Source organism: Stegodyphus dumicola, chromosome 2, assembly GCF_044657685.1.
Source record: "Stegodyphus dumicola isolate Sdum_Otavi_A_Nest chromosome 2, ASM4465768v1".
Classification (NCBI taxonomy): Eukaryota; Metazoa; Arthropoda; class Arachnida; order Araneae; family Eresidae; genus Stegodyphus; species Stegodyphus dumicola.
In genome coordinates, this window is record NC_140769.1 from 188,083,475 (window position 1) to 188,104,860 (window position 21,386).

The window sequence follows — 21,386 nt, forward strand, 5'->3', positions numbered from 1 at the left end:
AACAAGATACACATGTATAGTAATAAATGTGTATAAAAGAGTAATAAATGTTTACATCTTTAGTCTTAAATGTGGATCAATCACACAAAAAAATGTTATTATAAAACGATAAGTGAGCAGAAAGCGCATCATGAAAATATCAAATTCCGTGTTTACAAATTTTGGCTAACAATCGATGCCAATCACGCAGTTAGAAAAATGATGCCAACTAAATATATTTTTACTTTGAAAATATGGTTGGACGGAGGTTGTGGAGAAAAAAAATCATTGACAAACATATTTTAAAATTGCTTATCTGCTCAAGCTTTTAAAAATATTACTATTTAAGATTCTGAAACTTCTACCATTTGAGATTGCACGAAACAATTCGGATACATGAATTGCAGATGCTTTTCAACAAGTGGAAGCCTAGACAGTCAGTGTATGGAAATATCATATTGCAAGTGGTTGATTTCAATGAATTTGAAATAGGATTAGGTAAAACAAATGGATGACATTTTAAATTATAAAAAATGCGCAAACGAAGATTATTATAGTATATTAGGCTGTAATGAGTCATCTACTGTAAGTGTGTCACTTAATACTTTAGCTAACTTGTAAGTCTCAGTATTCTTTACCAGCTAGTATTATTGTTGTCGGTCGGGATCTAACCCATTGATTCTTATTGTTCTTTATATTCTGCCACCTTTTCTGACGCGTGATTAATTTCGGTGACCATTAAAACAACTTTAAATAGCTTGTGTAGTATTTACCACGCAAGTTAGAAACAAAAGTATTTGCTTTCAGATATACAGTAATTACTTAGGGGCAAAATTTTCAGCAATACAGAATTTTATGAAATATGCAATCCATTACATTTATGATATATATTAATGTATCATTTAGGTTCTTAAACTATACCTGTAATGCATGTATGAACCAGCAGATCCTTTTATGGTATACACAATGTATTTAACATAAGAAAAATATATGTTGGGTGCAATCTTTCAGGCCCATGCTAATTTGTGAGTTTTCTAACTTCAGGCTCAAAGTTAGTGATTACAAATATTACTTCAATTTATGAGGTCAAGTATCGTAAACTTTGATAGTGTAGATGACATATGAGGCAAAATTCAGTTTCGAGTATATTGTTAAAAAAGCAACGCTTTAGAACTTTGTTTCCTGCCCAAGTAGTGAATATTTCCTATTGATCATTAGTTTTCCATTTATTATGCTTCTCATTTTTGAGTCTTACGGGAGCTGTTTTATTACTGCAGATGAACGAGATTATACTAAATATTTCTTGGTAAAAATATTGGGGTGCCCTTGGCGAAATTTGGCGATTAGCTAGCAAGGCACAATTTTCAAGATGGCCGCTACACAAAACTAAAATAACAAGTCAAAGAATTACACAAGCTCGGTGTCCAGTACACATTAATGTATTTTCACTTAATAAAAACATCAGAGAATTGCACAAACTCAGCATTGTGCACTTCCTTGACTTTATCCATGTACACATCGATCTATTTTCACTTAGAAATCAAAAGAGCACCCAATTCTACTCTAGAGCCAAATAAAAAATATATAATCTTAATTAACAGCATTTTAAATCAAACAATGAAGTAATATAGAAAAATAAATACATCATATTGCATCTAGGCACTACACAAAGGAAATATCCACTTAAACCGTATTTAGAAATTTATGTGGCACACAAAATTCCTTAAAAGCATCCAAAAACTAAAATTATCTGAATTAGAATATGCATACTGATGTCACCACATAAATTCACAAAAATAAGAGTAAAAATTATCCTCTGTAGTGCCGGACCGTCGGTGGTATTTTTTCCATGCCCTTTCTTGCAACAAAGCCATCTGAAAGATCTTAACGTTCGACCATGTGCATTTCTTTCGTACAGACAAGATACTTACAATGGCTACTAGTAAACCTTCATTTACACATCAGTCAATTACGGCTTTTCTTCTCTTTCATTCCAAATTTTACAGAAACTTCAAAGTTATCTTCTCAACAGGCATTTTACCATATAAAGTCCAAAATAAGCAGCATACTTCCTGACCAACATCCAATACATAAATAAGCCCTTAAAAATATTTTCCCATCAATCAAATTCACTGTAATCATGCAACCAATCACATCATAATATGATTTCCATAACATTCAACTGCTCAGGTTACCATAAATGAAACAACAACTTGGTGGTAATCCATGGATCACCCTACAATATTGACTAACCTCTTCCTACAAGCAGGACACTTATAATGGCTATTAAGTAAACCTTCATTTTCACACCAGTCAATTAATGCTGTTTTTCCCTTTTGTTCCAAATCATACAGAAACTTCAAATTAATCTTGCCATATTCAGCCATTCTACCATCTAAATATGGTTTGTACAGTCCTTAAGAGTTCTTAAAAGTCCTTAGATATTTTGGAATCGATTTTTGGACCTTAAAAGTCCTTAATTTGGGCAAAATCAGCAGAAGGTCCTTAAATTTAATCATCTGAATTTTCTGCCTGTTTTTATGACTGCCATTTTGAGTGTGAATTAGCATTTTGGAGGAATATTTTTGGTGATCCACAGACATATACAGTGTCTCACAAAAGTGATGGGACACTTGTGCTTTACAAAAGGAAACTGCAATAAAATAAATTAAAAAAAACATGTAAAATTTTTTGTGGGTGTGTTTCATACTTAAATTTAGTAACAATTATTACATAACATACATTTTCTCAAAATATTAAAATATTAATTTAATAAAAATACAATTGTTTAGAACGGAGCAAAAAATGGCTCACATAAGTGATGGGACACTTACTTTTCTATCAAATATTTATCCAAAAATTTTACTTTTTAAAAGGTTTTAATATTTTCTTGGATTTCCTTTTACTTTTAAAACACGATTTAATCTTCTTGGGATGGGTTCGACTAATTTTTTTTTTGTGATTTCTGAAGTGATTTTACCCCATTCTTCTTGAAGCACCGATTTTAATTGATGTTTTGAAGAAATGGTGTGTTTGCGAATTCTTGATTCGAATTCTTGCCAAATATTCTCTAGATTTAAGTCTGGAGATTGTGGTGGTGTTTATATTATTTCAGGACAGTTATACAGCAGCCAGAGTCTAACGTTCAGAGCAGTGTGCTTGGGGTCATTGTACTGGTAGAATTTAAAATCGTTATGAAGGTTTAATTTTCGTGCTGAAGATTTCAAATTTTTATTTAAAATGTCAATATACTTGTACTGATCCATTATACTGTCAATAAAAACAAGATTACCAACTCCAGTGGACGACATACACCCCCATACCATAACTCCTCCTCTACGATGTTTTACTGTTGGCACCAAGTTCTGTTTGCGAAATTTTTCCCTGGGTTTTCTCCACACCAAGATTCTACCGTCAGAACCAAATATATTAAATTTACTCTCATCAGTAAATATAACTTCAATCCAGTGATCAGAATTCTTATTTTGATGTTGGATTTTGCGAAAGCCAGTCTGAGTTTTCTATTCTTTTCACTTACGAAGAATTTTTTCCTGGCTGCTCTACCGTGATATCCAGTAGATCGAATTACTCTTCTAATAGTCTCAGAATTAACAATTACTCCATATAATTCATGTAAATCAGCAGTAACTTTAGGAGCACTCATTCTTGGATTTTTTTTAAATATTTCGAACGGTAATTCGCTTTATTCCATTGGATAGCTTTGATGGTCGGCCAGGTCTTCTTTTATCCTGAATCATATGATTCTTTTTATATCATTTAATGATATTGAAAACTGTTGAATGACTGAAGTTAACTGTTTCAGCAGTTTCTCTAATAGATTTTCCACGTTCAATATGCAAATTAATAACTAATTTTCGAATTTCAGGCAAATTTTCTTTTCGTTTAGCATTCATGGCTGCACAGAGCTAAAAAACACAAAAATTCCAAAACAAACTAGAGAGAAATACTGCAGATGATTTTATAAATTATTGCCAATTGCTTTTGAATAAAAATAAATACCCCAAAAGATATTTTTATTGCTTACTTCAGATGATTTTTGTTGCATGGTACGTAGTGTCCTATCACTTATGTGAGCCATTTTTTGCTCCGTTCTAAACAATTGTATTTTTATTAAATTAATATTTTAATATTTTGAGAAAATGTATGTTATGTAAAAATTGTTACTAAATTTAAGTATGAAACACACCCACAAAAAATTTCTACATGATTTTTCAATTAATTTTATTACAGTTTCCTTTTGTAAAGCACAAGTGTCCCATCACTTTTGTGAGACACTGTATGGTTATATTTGAATGGGTTATAATTTGTTTCTGTTTCTAATATAAATGATGGGATATTCAAGTTTCTAAGCAATAAGTGAAACATTTCAAAATTCATTTTTTCTAATAAAGAGCTCTTAAACAACTTTTCGCTTTGGAGATGTGAATTTTTTTATTAAATGGTTTTAAATTTGGCGACTTACCAACATTTTGGCGATTTTAAGATCAGTTTCTATAGAAAATATTTGATTCCGAGATCTGAGAATTTTTTGATCTTTTCTTTAAAATATCGTAGCATTGATAATATAAAGTTTCACTTTGGCAACTTATTATACAATATTTTGAATCTGAAAAATAAACAAGGTATAATGCTATAAAGCACAATTTATGAAACAGTTCTTAGCAAAAGCAAAATTAGCTATGTAATTAAAAATGTCTTCTCTTTAATTTTTTCATAGTAAGAGGTTTTCCCATTTAATTGTCTCAGACTATGCATCAGTTTTCTCTATAAAATTAATTTTACGCTTTTCCCCCAAAAAAAATATTTCTGACTTTTTGCTGTTACACAATTGGTAGGTGTAATTTTTCTTTAGGATTTAAGCATTGCAGCTTAGAAAGTTTAGAAGGATTAGAAAGCAAGATTTATAGGCCCACGACTCTAGAATATTCGAAAACTATGTCATGAAATGAAAAAATGCCAACACGTAATAGATGCATTTTACAGAAAGTTTGCAATGAATTTCTTACTTTTTGGAGAACATCTGGAAGAACAATGGAAACATAATATTTGAATATTTTACTTCTGATAGTAGAATCTTATTCTTAACATATTTAGCTTCCCTTTATTTTCTCTACTTTTCACTAGGCATAAATATGGTAAATATCAAATATTACCACATGGGCAGTCATTATAGAAAGAGATTTTTCTATTAATAAAGAAATTAAAAACTTAAAATATAAAAGATTGGTCTAATATGTCTTAATGCATCATACACAGAGGGCACTAGGCATTTTCCCACATGATGCAATCTCTGTGGGTTGTAAATTCTGCTGCCCAGTGCCTTTCTAAATTCTGCTTCCAACCCCAGCTGTGGATTCTAAATGTTTTGCCATTTCTAGATTTTGTCCCGTGTGTCACTAAATTCTAAAAATTCTTCCACACCAGCTCTGTAACCGGCCATTACCATATATATTTCATATTTCTTCTGAATATTCATATAACTAAAGAAATAAAATTAGCCGCCACCTTTTTCTATACATTCTAAATGCATTTAGTGTTTTTTAGAATAAAAGAAATCCTTAATTAAATCCCAAAATTCTAAAATGAAAAGGAAACATATTGAAGAAAGAAACTGAATACATAAACAAAACTATTCTTCAAAGATATGTGCAGTTAATATTATGTAAATTACCTAATTGTTTACGATTTCAGACTTTACTGTAATTTCCATTTCTATTTCCATCATATGATAGAGTTACTGAGCCAGATTAAATTAAAATTAAATTGTATCATCTTTGACCACTGGTCCACATTTTTAGTTTGAATTTCGCTGTTCTTGTTTAATTACGTCACTGTAACCTGTAATTGATTTTGTTAGCATCAGAACATGCCTTTATGTTTTAAGTTTTTTTTTTTAAATAAGAGTCTTATTTAAACCTTTGTCTGATATTGTAGTTTAGACATAGCAATAATTTGCTTCACATATGTGGGGGGGGGGGTTGGACTATTTAACTTTTACCAGCTCAAGTAAACCATCATAGGTACATTGTGGAGAGATTGACAAGTCAGGAGATAAAGCACACAAAAACTAGCAAAAGCACTGGTTTGCATATTGAGATAAATTTCTATATGTTGGAAAAGATGATTAAATAGTAGGAATTCTATATAAATTAACCAAAATGTTTGGGAAGGCTTTAATTAAAATGACGGATAAATATTTTGTTGAGTGTTGTTGTTACAAAACATTACATTACAACATACATTTAAGCTCTACAAAAAGGAAATATCGACATACCCTATTTAGAAGTTCCTTCGACTTTAGTCTGTGGCACACAAAATTCCTTAACAGCATTCAAAAACTTCCTAAAATTATCTGAACTCAAATCCGTTTATCGGCATCGCCACATCTGAACCTTTCTTACTACAAACCCATTCAAATCCATCTAAACGGTTTTTATGTTCGACTAGACGCATATCCTTTCTACATACAGGACACTTATAATGGCTACTAAGTAAACTTTCATTTACACACCAGTCAATTAACGCTCTTTTCCCCTATCATTCCAAATCGTACAGAAACTTCAAATTAATCTTACTACATTCAGCCATTCTACCGTCTAAACAATAAAACCAACACACACCACAAAATGCTTACAAAACATCCCAGATTCAAAATTTCCCAGAATCATGCACCCAAAGCTATGATACTAATTGCATCAAACAGTGTCTGACTAACTTTTAACATTTGCCAACCGTGCCTACATCAGGTTTCAACCGTGCCTTTCAGGTTTGTTCTAATCAGCAGGTCTCTCTTTAGACAAGCAGCAGCAGTGATAACATCCAGTCTTTTGTTATGAATCATACTGATTATGATCTTACTTCTCATTTTAACCTATGCTGTTTGGCATAAAATCTATGTGCTATTTATTAAACCTCTAGACTGACTAAGTATGTGACAAAATGAGACATAAAAAAAAAATCGGTACTTTTCCGTTTCGCCGGCGCAAATCTCGCCAAGCAGACTTTATTGGCGACAACATACAATATACACATAAAAAATGTTAACTAATGTTAGTTCTAAGAAATTTTTATTTTGAAGGCATAAACATTTTAATATCCTTTAAAATTTTGTAAAAAGCCAATAAATAAAGACAATAAATTTGTAAAAAACATTAATTTAAGAATTTATTATGTTTTCATGGTTCAACAAGCTGATTCTCCGTTTCGTATCACGTGATCCCAAGTGATCTCATCTCAAGTAAACTACGCTACAAAAATCTAATTCTCCCAGTAATTATCTACATTAATTTCAAGTTGAATCTTAATTTGGAATGCAAGAATTATTTCAATTCATACGAATATTTTATTCAGAAATTATGTAAAACCACAGTACTTTACTTCGCTAGTGTATTATAATTAGAATTGATGAATTTAACCCTTGACTTTGCCTTTTCTATATTTTCGGCTTCGAGTGAGCGGTGTGATTTCATCCTAATTGACTTAACTACCGCGAATAGCCTTAAGGCATAAAATTGTACTATCTGATAAAAATTCTATGTAATTGTATGCCAGTATTGAAAGAAACAATCAATATTATAAGAAATGGCTGCAACTTGTTTTGAAAATGAGGCGTAAAAGGTTACCAGCGAGAATATTCCGTTTGGCATGAGTTGTACCATTATTGGCGACTTTATTGGTTGTGTCGGCAAAACAGAAAAGTACCAAAAAATCAACATAAAGCTAACTGTTAGTAAAATGTAAATGTCACTTACCTTCTTTCAAATATGTCCAACTATTCAGTGTCAAGTATTTAATGCTTGATAAATTGCGTAAAGTTTATTTTATTCTCAAATTTATTAATAATTATGCTATTTAATTAATGTTTAGTAATAATGCATACTATTTAGGGATCTATTTTAATTTTAGGATGGTATTACAATAGTGAAATTCAGGCATTGATAATATTTTTAATTGAATTTATTCAGTTCCCATTTGCTCATAGGTCCTTAATTTTTTTCATTAATGGTCCTTAAAAGTACTTAATTTCCATCTGAAAAAATGTGTATGAACTCTGCTAAACCACAAAACAAGCAATGTACTATTTCCTAACCAACACAACACCACAAGCCCTTACAAATCTTTAGCATCATTTAAATTTTACCTTAACCACACAACAGATTACTTCATAATAGGGTTTTCATAACATTCAACTACTCAGGTTACCATAAATGAAACAACAACCTGGCGATAAATGAAACAACAGTTTGGCAATTAATGAAACAACAACTTTGCGATAATACAAGGGGCACCCTTCAATCTATACTCTAACTCCAATTTCTTTTTCAGTAGGAAAAATTTCAAAAGGAATTTTTACCTAGTATAGTCATCTTGGTTCTTCCTGATTATCTGCACCCCCACCAAAAAGCTGAATAAAAGTATTCATGAGGCAATGCACCATGACACGAAAAAGAATTTATGTGGCAGCTTATGATGTAGCCAAAAAGTATTTATTTTTCTATCCAAGTGTATGCATGGCAGGGAAATCTCAGATAAGTGGCACTTGGCGCAATTTTTTCCGCTATCTTGAATCGCGGAAAATTGCCATATCATCGGGAGGAATTTTTTGATGCCAAGAGGGAAATGGCTTCAAAAGGCACTTTCCAAAAATTCCCTCTTCAGCCCAATATAAGGAAAAAAGTTCTGCTGGGTGAAAATCGTGTAAGGCAAAGTGTAGCATTTGCTTTGAAAAGGTAAACCGAACACATAGAATAAATTGTTGTGATTAAGTAAATCTACATACTATTTTTCTTCTTAGTATTTTAGATTATGATATATAACTCCAGCATTATTAACTTTTATACTTCTCTTTTTTAGTTTTTACCATTAATTTGAACAGTTATCCTTAGTAATGTTTATATATGTTTGAAAATATCATCTTTATATAAATGCAGTTAATGATCACGAAAATGCAACATTTATCACATTGTTAAAGATGAAAGTTTTAAAAATGCAGAAATCTAACGACACACATAGCATTTTGCCCGAGTGCTTCATCATGGCTCTAACGAAGAAGGATCATGTTCTTGTGAAGCTTTCCTATCAGAATGGTGACTGTGCATTAACAGCTATCAGGAAGTTCCAGGCATTAAAAGGCATAAAATCCAGCCCAATGACCACATAATGGCCTGTGGAAAATGATAGATAAATTTAATCCTACTGACCGGGAAACACATGAATCATTTGCAATACAATTTCTTGCCTTAATGGAAGTGGATAATGAATGGCCTTGGAGCATTCTGTGGTCTGACGAAGCTCATTTCCACTTTCAAGGTTTTGTAACTACACAAAATTGCGGATATGGGCGACCGAGAATCCGTTCCCGCTACACTGACTACCAATAAGTATTTGGATACCTATGCAAATGATGATATCTGCAGTCCTCAGGTACGTCACGGACTCTGCCGGTATATATCGTGTAGGAGAAAGCATCGGCTTTTGTTGCATGCAAGATGCCTCGCAATTTGGAGCTCTAATTTCGAGAAAGGTATAATTATCGGGTATCACAAATGTGACCGATCCTTAAGGGACATATCTAGCGACCTGAAGTACCCAAAATTGACAGTGGCCTCTGTGATTAAGAAGTGGAAGGTGAGCAGTGATTGTCGGAATGTGCTCTGAATCGGCAGACCAACGAAACTGGGAGATAGAGACCGACGAGTGCTGTCCAAAGAAATTCGGAAGAACTGCACCCAACCAATGGCCCTCATTCGCAAGGAGTTTCAACAGGCATCCGGGAATATTGTTTCAATGAATACCATCCGTAAGGAAGCACATCTGCTAGGTTTTCATGGTCGTGCTGCTGCCCCTAAGCCTTTGATCACAAAGTTTAACCACGCTGCTTGGTTAATGTGGTGCAAAGCACATCGAAATTGGACCGTAGATCAGTGGAAATGGATTCTTTGGAGTGACGAATCAAGGTTCACCCTTTACCGTTCGGATGGTAGGGTCTGGGTCTGGCGTCTACCTGGAGAACGTCTCCTGCCAGAATGCATTGTGCCAACAGTCAAATTCGGTGGAGGTGGAATTATGGTCTGGAGGTGTTTCTCCTGGTATGGGCTGGGACCCTTGGTCCCCATTCATGGTAAGCTCAACTCCGATGCCTAGTGCACTATTTTGGATGACAATGTGCTTCCTACGTTGTGGCAGTTTTATGAGTTGGACCCCTGTTACTTTCAGGACAACAATGCCAGTTGTCATGTTTCGACGTTAACCAAGGCTTGGTATGGTGCCAATGGAGTTCATCGAATGGACTGGCCTGCCCAGAGTCCAGACCTGAACCCTATCGAGAACCTCTGGGACTTGTTGCATCGCCGAATTCAGAGGTGCACTACCCGTGCAAAATCGGTGAAGAAACTTCTATTTCTTCTCCAAGCCGAGGGGAAGAAAATACGACTAGCTGTCATACAAAGACTTGTGAAAAGTATGCCCCGGAGGGTCCACGCTGTAATTACCTCTCGTGGAGGCTCTACCAACTATTGATTTTGAATAAAGTTAGTTTTTCTTTTCTATCACAGGTGTCCAAATACTTATTGGTAGTCAGTGTATAGCTCTTCACTCTGAAAAGGTGACTGTGTGGTGTCGGTCCGTTCTTCAAGAAGATCATACCTGTGCAGTTACTGGCAAGCAGTATGAAGCACTTTTGCAAAACCATGTCCTTCCGGCACTTCAGCAACATCAGTGTGTGGATCACACTAAATTCATGCAAGATGGCACTCCTCCGAACATTACTACTCATGTGAAGCTGCTGCTGATCACTCATTTTGGATCTGATAGAATCATAAGCTGCCATTTTCCAACAGTGTGGCCAACATGCTCTAACCTGTGTGGCTTTTAGCTTTGGGGATATCTGATGGGTGGATTGCGAATCTGGCCCACTTAGAGACAAGCATCACACGCCACGTTCATAGCACCAGCACAGATACCCTCCAATCTGTCAATTAGCAGTGAACAAGGGGTCCGTGACACTTAGCCGACAACCACTTAGCGGACGGGACACTTAACCGACACCAGTTAGCCGACAGGACATTTAGATAACGCATACACTTAGCCAATACGGACACTTAGCCGACAAGACATTTAGCCGACACAGTCACTTAGCCGACAGGTCATTTAGCCGACACGGACAGTTAGCCGACAAGACACTTAGCCGACAGGACATTTAGCCGACACAGACAGTTAGCCGACAGGACATTTAGCCAACACAAGCAGTTAGTCGACAGGACATTTAGACGACAAGGACACTTAGTCGTCAGGAGATTTGGCCGACACAGAGAGTTAGCCGTCAGGACATTTAGCTATGGGACACTTAACTGTCAAGACATTTAGTCAACAGGATACTAAGCGGACATTAATGTGTAACTGGCACATACCCAATAATTATTTAAACTTACTATCAGTTACAAAATTTCTCGACTTCTCCATAATCCATCATCCTATTCTTTAAGGTTATATATAAGTTATTTTTTCACCTATCAGTAAAATTCATTTTTAGATTCTTATAGATCTCATATGTGCTTTTAATTATTGTGTTAATTTAGCACTGTTTGATATGTATTCTGCTGTTTGGTATATATTGGCCAAACTGAAAAAGTGCTGAAATTTCTTGTTAGGCAATATGAATTAAATTTTGAAAGGAAAAAAGAATTTTTTTAGCTAAGTTCGGTGGTCACTTAATTACATTTGGGATCTTCAGAAATTGTCCGTAAAGCTTCTTCATTAAATCAACTGGGTTCTTTTGAACACTTTCACATCGTTAATAATTTTTCTTATTTACTTAACAGTATTAATTTTCCAATCTCTCTCTTCCAAATGCCCTCAAAATTCTAATACCTTTACGTTTCATTACTATTTTACTCAATACATCGTGTTATATTCTTTTCTTTACAAAATCATTTTGCTTCTCTCACAAATAAAATTTCCTTTCCTCGTCATGAAAAATCTAAATAATGCGATAAAAATTGTTATTCTTAAATTATACTTTTTATAGAAACATATGGTGGTGAAGGGTTAGTTTCGAAATATATATTATTTTGTTATTAGAAGCAATTAAAAAAAGTGCATCAAGACAAGCAAAGGTATAAATTATTGACCTCTATAATGGGCTGTTCATGCCACCATACTTGAGATAAAAATTCTGTAACATTTTATTGACCACACCTCTCTCTTAAAATACTTAGTGTTTATAGCACTAAACTAGTGCATTATGTTTAATTTTGAAGTAATGTATTCTTTAAGGTTTTATTTCATTCATAACTGAATTCTAGTCTTAAAAACGAGGAAAGTGCAGAATCGCCTACTGCTTGGCACGTTTTTAATAATTGCACATACTCAGTATCCATGTACACGTCGACTTATTTTCACTTAAAAAAACATCCCAGAATTGCACAAAAATAGCATTGCGCACACTCTTGACTTTATCCATGTACACATCAACCTATTTTCACTTAAGAAGTCAAAGAAAATTGACAAAAATCCAATTCTTCTAACTCTTGTAAAAAGCGCCAAACAAATAAGTGGGCGATTCTGCACTTTAGCCTCAAAATCTACATTTTTCACTCTTCATACACTGCTCGACATTGAAAATGCAACACCAAGAAGGAGTGGTCAGAAGGTGATGAAATTTGGAAAAAAGACAGAGACAGCAAGCAGCAATAAGTGATCTTTATTCCAAAATGATAGTCAGAATACAGAGTGAGAACGGCATCAGCTCGGTAGGATGTAGTACCACCGCAGACAGTGATGCTTGAAGAAACATGTCTAGGCATAGAGTCAATAAGAGTGCGAATGGTGTCCTGAGGGATGGCTCTCCATTCCCTTTCAACCATTTGCCACAGTTCGTCTTTTGAACGAGGCAGGGGCAGAGTCTGCAAATGCCATCCAATCACATCCCACACATGTTTGATTGGTGACAGGTCAGGAGAGTACGGTGGCCAGGGAAGCATCTGTATTCCTTGCAAAGCATATTGGCAGATGCGAGCACTGTGTGGTCGCACGTTATCCTGCTGAAAAATTGCATTAGGCAGCCTCTGAAGGTAGGGGATTGCCACCGGCTGCAGTACATTATCCAAGTATTGTTGGACCGTCATAGTGCCCTGAATACGAACTAGAGGTGACCTGGAATCGTAGGCAATAGCGCCGCAAACCATTATACAACGTTGTCATGCGGTGGGGCATTTCACAGTTACTGTCGGATTAGACCTGTCTCCATGTTGACTCTACACACGTATGCGGCGACTGTCACTGGATAAACAGAAGCGTGACTTATCTGAGAACACGACATTTCGCCATTCTTTCATACACATCGCTCCATCGGACGCCGTGGATGCAGGCCACGTTCATTCAATCGATGGGAAATGGTTCTGGTCGACACGGGAACATCCAGGGTATTTTGCACATGCTGCAGAATCGTGGTACAAGTGACTTGCGGGACCGCCACAGCTTGTCGGCAGATGCGTCAATCCACGCGTGCTGACGTCACTCTGGTTGCACCTGCACCCCTCCTTCTTCCCGCATTTCCTTGTTCCAACCATGTTCGCCATAGCCGATGCCCCATGCTCGCATCTAAGTAGGTATCAGCTGCGATTTGACATAAGGATCAACGCGCCCTTCTCAGTCCAATCACCATACCCCTCGTAAAATCGTCTATCTGCTGGAAGTGCCTTCGTTAACGGCAGCCTGGCATTTCTCTCCTATTACACATATCCTCCGGGACAAAAAACAACTTTCTTCGATAATTCGTCTGGCAGAAATAACGACATGAATATTGCCCATGCTGCACGTTCCTTCCCTTATATTTTACTTCACGTGCGTCGGAGAGCTGCACATTTCACATCATTCGCATTAACTCAGTGACGTGCGTCTACTCTAAAATTTGCATAAATTTCTGATCATTCCTCCTTGGTGTTGCATTTTCAATGTCGAGCAGTGTATATCGAAAACGTTGCTGATATGAAATTCCGGATGTTGGAAAATTTCCGAAGGGAAATCGGAGGAATCTGCAGAAGTAGGAGCACCAAGCAGGGCGGAGCAAAGCAAGACATCCTGAAAAGTCACCGTAATGTGGTGCCATCTATCAAAGCTAGATTTAATTAGATCAGTCATGTATCTTGATAATATTATGTACTCTGTTTTGAAAGTTGCAATGTAATTTTCAATATAATATGTTATATTGTGTCATGTTTTTCTCATAAAATGTAACTTTCTCAATATATGTTAAAAATGTATAAATTTTCATTTCAGTTTTCATTAACTTTAACTTTTTTTTCTCTTTCATTCCTTCTCTTTCTCGTTTCTGTTGTAGCTACATGGTAATAGGGAAATTTTTGGTGTCTATTTTCCTGAATGCATTTATAAAGTTCTAGCCTAAAAAGGCAATTTTATTGGAAGAGACTGGTTATATATATATTAAGTATAACGGTCACTCTATTTCTGTTAGGCCCAGCAGCTGCATGGGTGTTTTCCCCATGTGTAACATGTATATGAGCCAGTTTTCCTTAGAAAGTCCTCCATGAAGTTATCCCTCCCATTAGGCAGATAGCCCTCTGGCTTTGCCATAATTACATAAACCAAACCTACTTCTGGCCGCAAGCCACGAGGTATGAATTTCCGTACCGAAGTACTATCCCATATTAATAAATATGCGATGCCTAACTTGTAATTGTAGTAACCTGTAATAAATATGCGATGCCTAATCTGTAATTGTATAGGGTGTAAATGGCATTTTAGATAAAAAGTAGTTCCAGTGTGGCGAGGAGTAGGGCGAATCACTCTACTTCCTGACAGGAAAAGGAAATTTCATTAGTGGGAGGAGCGAAATGGCTTGAATGAAATGAAAAATGAAATGAAAAACAGAAAATGAAAAATGAATGGGAATGAATGTAGTGTGATATGTTGAGCAAAGTAGTAATGAAATGTGAAAGTATTAGAAATTTAAAACCATTGGGAAGAGCGAGACTCATTGTCGACCTAATGTCATGTCGGCTAACTGTCCGTGTCGGCTAAGTGTCCTGTCGGCTAAGTGTCCTGTCGGCTAAGTGTCCGTGTCGGCTAAATGTCCTGTCAGCTAACTGTCTTTGTCGGCTAAATGTCCTGTTGGCTAAGTGTCCGTGTCAGCTAAATGTCCTGTCGGCTATGTGTCCATGTCGGCTAAGTGTCCCTGTCAGCTAAATGTCTTGTCGGCTAACTGGTGTCAGTTAAATGTCCCATCGGCTAAGTGTCCGCGACCGGTGAACAAGGAGGAGAGCATATTGAACAACTTACGCATTAATCATCCATAAGGTATTTGTTTTGTGAATCTTCTCATGTCACTATCGCTACTTTCTTTGTAAATACGCATCCTTGTCTTTTCGTTAATAAAATTGTCGTAAACTCTTGGAGTCTGTTTTCTTTTGGCTATACATTCACAACAGCAATGTGAACACTGACAACGCCATCTATCGACAAATATTGGAACTATTTTTTCCCTTCGCGAAGCAAAGTTTTTGGATTGTTCTGATAAAATGTCAAGTCATTCTGATGTGTAGTTATAAAGTTAGAGCATTTTGAAATCAATCGCGACATTAATTATAATTACCCTGTACTTGCAAAGCTATGATTGAAAATCCATTATTATCACATAAATGAAATCTACAAATATTCTAATATAAATAGAAACTCAATTGCAACTATCTGATTACATAAAAGTTTTTTAGTAATAAATTATATTCTGCTGTGACTTATTTTATATACGTGTATTGCACAAAAAGAAAACATATTCACTTTAACCCTAATGGGCACATACGTCCCACAGATTAGATTTCATACTCTATTGGATAAACAAAACCCACTTTTAAATGGATTTTTATGTTTGCAGTCTTTTTAAAGAATTAAGGAATAAATATATGATTAAAGAAACCTGGCAACACTTTAAGATTGCATATGGCACACTTATGCTTTTGAGCATGCCGATAACTGAAGTTTTGATTTGTCTGTTTTTTTTTTTTTTTCAATTTTACAATAAGTAAGTACAATTATATTTAAGGCATAGTTAGTATGAAATAGTTCTTATTGTTCTTATTAAGTAGTAATTTAACATTTTTAATGTCAGATTTAAGAAATTTTGAATAAATTCTTTTTGTGGAATATATTGTCCCAATCGTATTTAACAGTGGTTTAATGTGTCCCACCAGTGATCAAATTACTCCATGCTGATATATTATGTTTGTGTTTACGAAACATATTTGAAAATTTCTGTTGTATGTAAACTAGTGCATGTGACAGAATTTATGTTTTGTAATATTCACATTACATATTATAAGGTATTTTTCCCACCTTCATGGTGTAGTGATCTGCACGCTAAGCCGGTATTTCAGAGGTCCGTGGTTCGATTCTTGGCGAAGGCGGTTGTATATTATTCATCTTGCCTGCTTCCAAAAGAATCCTAATGTCTCTACAATATTACCATAAATTTTAGTTTTGCTTTCTGAGAAAGGGTAATATCCTAGACGATTGGGATAAATAGTCCCAATTGACAATATGATTGGGACATAGTGTCCCAGGAGATTTCCAGGAAACGGGAAAAGTTTTAAATTTGGCATATTAATTTTTTTAAGACTCTCTGCTTCTCAGAACTTAACTTTCATGCATGTAACTCATACGAAGAGCAAAGGAACATATTATTATTCAGTGCTTTGCAGCTGGCAGCTCATCAACAGCCAAACAGTAAAGCAACTGAAGTCTGGTAGTTTGATTAGCCAAGCAAATAGGCTAGTTGCATGATTGTTGTCATGGTATTCCCAATATGTAATGTGAATGAAAACCAGCAAGTCCACATTAATAATGTTATAAAAATTGTGAATATAGTCAAAGTTAGATAATTTTAAATGCATATATTTATATGAATTACATGAATTGCATATATTTATTACATTATTCATATAATAAATATATACAATTCATGTAATAAATATATGCAAATGCTTATTTTATCATTAATTATTTAGTAATAAATAATAATATATTTATGGACAACATTTGTTTTTTGAATTTACTGTTCAATTTATCTTTTGATTTTAATTTCACTTTTGAATTTTCACAACATAATTTTATCAAAGAAGTCTTCTGAAATTTAGTTGCAACTTCACTCAGTCAAATCTGACAGTGTAGTTCACAGATGTAACATAAAAACTATGTCAAGTATCAGTCATTAAGGATCTATGGATTAGGTATTTTCATGTCATCTGTTTTGTTTATTTCATGGTCATGACTACATAAGATGAATAATCTGAAACAAATGTTGTCCTTAAGAGTGTTATTAAGATCCATAAGAAAATTTGGAACATTTATAAAGGTTTGCAAGGTGAAAACATGATTGATTTTGTTATAAATCGTATGGTTTTGACATGTTTTAAGTATGCTCCTGCCAGATTGGTAGAAGCTTGGTGATCATATTCCTGCTTTGAACAAATCTTAACAGATACAAGATATGTGAGTATAGAATTTGAAGGAAAGGTAAGGTTAGATTAGTATTTAAATATGGCTAAGCACATTGGTTATCAGCCTGAGGAAGGACGTCATAGGGGAAACTGACTCCTATTCACAAAACACATGCGAAGAACCACAAAAGCAAAAGAAAAAACCTTGCAGAGCCAGCTCGTTCACCAGGATTTGAAAGGATTTGAGACAAGAATTACCAGTATTCACAGCAGGGCTCTGGAGTTTGGAGTCGAGCAGATTTTGCGGTAAAAGGAGTTGGAGCTGGAGTCGCTAAAACAGGTCGACTCCAACTGCAGTTTTTATTGGACAGTTTGAATTTGAAATGAAATTTAAATGAATTGAAAGAAAAAAAAGACAAGCTGAGTTATTATTTTTATTTATAGACTACATAATAAAAAGTTATTTTCTATTTTATTGACATATTGATAAATAAATATAAGGGAGGATGATGGATGTGATATTTGCCATTAGTGATTAAACTGATTCATTTAGTTACAAATCTCACTGGTAAGAATTAAGAACTTTTCTAGAAGATATAGATAACTCTAATGTTTCATTAATAGAGAAAGACTGTGGAATGATCTTGCAGAAATGGAAACTCTTCTTTCTACACCGTATATAGCCACAAAAAAGCTGCAAGCTGAAGAATTGACAGGAGGCGAGAATGGAAGAATGGGTGTTTGTTCTTTCTGAAATGGAGGGTTTATTGCAGAAGGAATCATTACTTCAATGAAGAAAAGAGAAACTAATTTGCTAGACAATGAGATCTTGCTGGGTTCAATATATGTAGATCCGAAACAATGGATTTTCTTGGATGACGAACAAATTAAAATGGCTAAGAAAGACATATATGAACTTTCATTAAGAATGAAATTATTCTCAGAACAACTGGAGAATTCAAATCAGAACAGTCAAACTGCAGACATTGCAATTGAGTCTCTATCGTCCTCTTCCAGTGATGAATTAGATTTTGAGAAATATTTTTGGATAATACTGAAATAGCTAAGGCAAAGTGGATGAAAATAAAGAAACAAGAGCCTTTAGATATAAAAATGATAAAATACAAACAAGGTTTCTGCATGGCCTTTGAAGCAATAGAGAAATATGATTGTGCTTGCAAGACACCTCTTTCAGAACTTATAAAAAATCTATCCTGAAAGTTAAAAGAGTAGCCATAACAGTAACAGCTCTTTCTCCTACTCAGGTTAGTGTGGAAAGACTTCTCAGCTCTGAAGTTTATCAGATCGGATCTATGGCCCTCCAACGAAGATTTTGCCAAAGCTATACTGTTTCTTAGAAACAACTAATGCCAGTTTTTCCATTTCTTGATAAATGCTAATTAATATAAATAATTTGCTGTGCCATCATTTTTTTTCCTGTAGCATTTAATGCTTTTATATTAAAAAAATAAGCTGTAGCCCATGTGTATATGTTTATGTATATGTGGGAGTCGAGTCGGAGTCTAAAATTCCCGGAGTCAGAGTCAGTCATTTTCGCTACCAATTCCACAGCCCTGATTCACAGGATCGTTCCTAGCGGGGATGCAGCACATAAAATAACGCGGGCGGCCAAAATCAGGGACGGTTGGACTCTCGTGATACCATGCCTAAATATTTTTAATTCATTGTAAGTACTTTTTTTGCAATTTGTCATATATGTAAGTACTTAGTGAGTATGAAATAAAACTTTTATTGTTCATTAAGCATTTTTTTTTTTTTTTTTAATTTGGGGGGAGGCAATCTTAGGAAAGTACATAGGCAGCCAATAAATACCCTAGGAACAGCCCTAAGTATTCAGTCATCTTAACTGCTCGTAGGACAAATCTAAAAAAAATGCTTGTAATATCATGTAATCAAATGTTAACAGGATTGCTTTCTCAAGTACTGAGGTAGGGAATATTTAATCCATTATTTTTTTTAAGGGGTCAGGTACCCTTTTTGAGTAAAAAAAATTAGTTTTTTTATTGTTTTATATTAAAGAGCTAACTAATAGCAACATTTTGAAACAAACCACATTAAAAAAATTCCCACTAGAACGAAAGATATCGAGGAAGAACTGAAGCCCAATTTTTAAAAGTCAGGATCGAGGTGTTTGTTTACCTTTTTTGACAGCTGGATATCTACAGCTGCGCTCGCTCGTGAAGAGTGGTGATAAATTTCGTTTATAAAAGCAATCTAACATTTTTTTTTCTTGTAATGGCTTGGAAATAGATATATTTAATAATTATTTAATTCTCACTGCTTTTTTTAGAAGAAAGCAATATATTTACTTTAACTTTCACTTATTCATTCAGTTTGTTTTGCTTGCAAATTGTACAATGTGTTCTATATTCTATGAGAGATTTCTCGATATATTTACCTTCATTTAATAATATAATTAAATATTTATATTGAAAAGTCATTCCTAAGATTAATATGAATAGGATAGAAGGTAGATTAACACTTAAATGATCATCTGGCAGTAGAAATAAAAAGAGAAAATTTACTGGTAATATCCACACACAAAAGCATTGCGAGTCGTCTACTGCACAACTAAATGTGAGTGCTTCTGCAAAGAAAATAAAACTTTCTAATAAGCAGTTGGAAAATGAAACTAATGATGATTTTAAGGTTTTAGGATCTTGGAATTGAGTGTAATGATTTCTTTTTTCGAAAAGGAATTGTGCTGCAAAACGTGGCAGTGATGTCACTTTCAAAGAAGAAGTTGTGTGTGGAATAAGTTCTAAATTTTCTTTAAATTGTGTAAATTGTATAGAACTGCGTGCATTTAAAAGTTAAAAAATTATTGGCAAGAAGAAAAACTGTGCTGACATTAACATACGTTATGCTTATGCCATGCGAACAATTGGAATGGGCTACTCAGTAATGAAACTATTTTGTGGGACCATGGATCTTCCACACCTAGTATCGAAAAAAGCATATAATGCTACAGTAAAGAAGTTTATGTCGTGCTCAAATAATGTTGTACAACAATCCATGAAAAATGCTGCTTGCGAAGAAGTTCAGCTAATGGGTTCTTCAAATGTGATTAGCGGCGATTGTTCATGGAAAACCAGGGGTCACACATCACAAATAAGTGTGTGTACCATTATTGGAGACAAAAATGATAAAGTTCTTGACACAGAGGTTCTTTCATCTTTTTGTAAGGCATGTGATACATGGAATTCCATGAAAGGTACACCAGAGTATGATAACTGGCAAATGAAATATGAGGCAGATTGTCTTATGAATCACAGTGGTTCTGCGGGTAAGATGGAGGTCGTCGGTATGGTTCGAATTTTCCAGCGGTCAGAAACGAAGCATGATGTGAAGTATATTGGATACATAGGCAATGGAGATTCCAAGACTTTTCAATCTATAACGGAGGCCTAGCCCTATGGTTCTGATGTGTCCGTTTCTAAAATCGAATGTGTTGGCCATATTCAGAAGAGAATGGAAACGCGGCTCAGAAATTGAAACTGAAAGGTATTAAATGTGCAGATGGAAAATCTATTGGAGGAAAAGGTCGCTTAACTGATACACAAATTGACAAATTGACTGTTTAGTATGGTAATGCAATTCGAGAACACAAAACTTCTTTGGCAGAAATGCGTAATGCAATATGGGCAATCAATTTTCACACACGGTCAACTGATGTCAAACCGCTGCATACTTTTTGTCCAATAGGTCCCAATACTTGGTGTAAATACCAGAAAGCTGTAGCTAATGGAACTGTCAGTGAATTCAGACATAAACCAACACATCCTTTTTGTGTTATGGATGTTATTAAACCAATATTTAATGATTTATCGCAACTGACACTGTTGCGAAGATGTCTTGGTGGGAAGACACAAAACTGCAATGAATCTTTAAATAATTTGATTTGGAAATTGTGTC

At 34.7% G+C, this 21,386-nt stretch overlaps 1 protein-coding gene across 1 annotated transcript in view; it reads left to right on the forward strand.

Moving 5' to 3' along the window:
• Positions 1-264: 264 nt before the first annotated feature.
• Positions 265-21,386, forward strand: part of LOC118197726 (J domain-containing protein-like) — an 80,748-nt gene continuing 59,626 nt past the window's right edge. Inside the window, exon 1 of the mRNA XM_085811551.1 lies at positions 265-564. Within this exon, the coding sequence (XP_085667677.1) occupies positions 487-564 (78 nt within the window). The 5' untranslated portion in view covers positions 265-486. The remainder of the gene's footprint in view (positions 565-21,386) is intronic.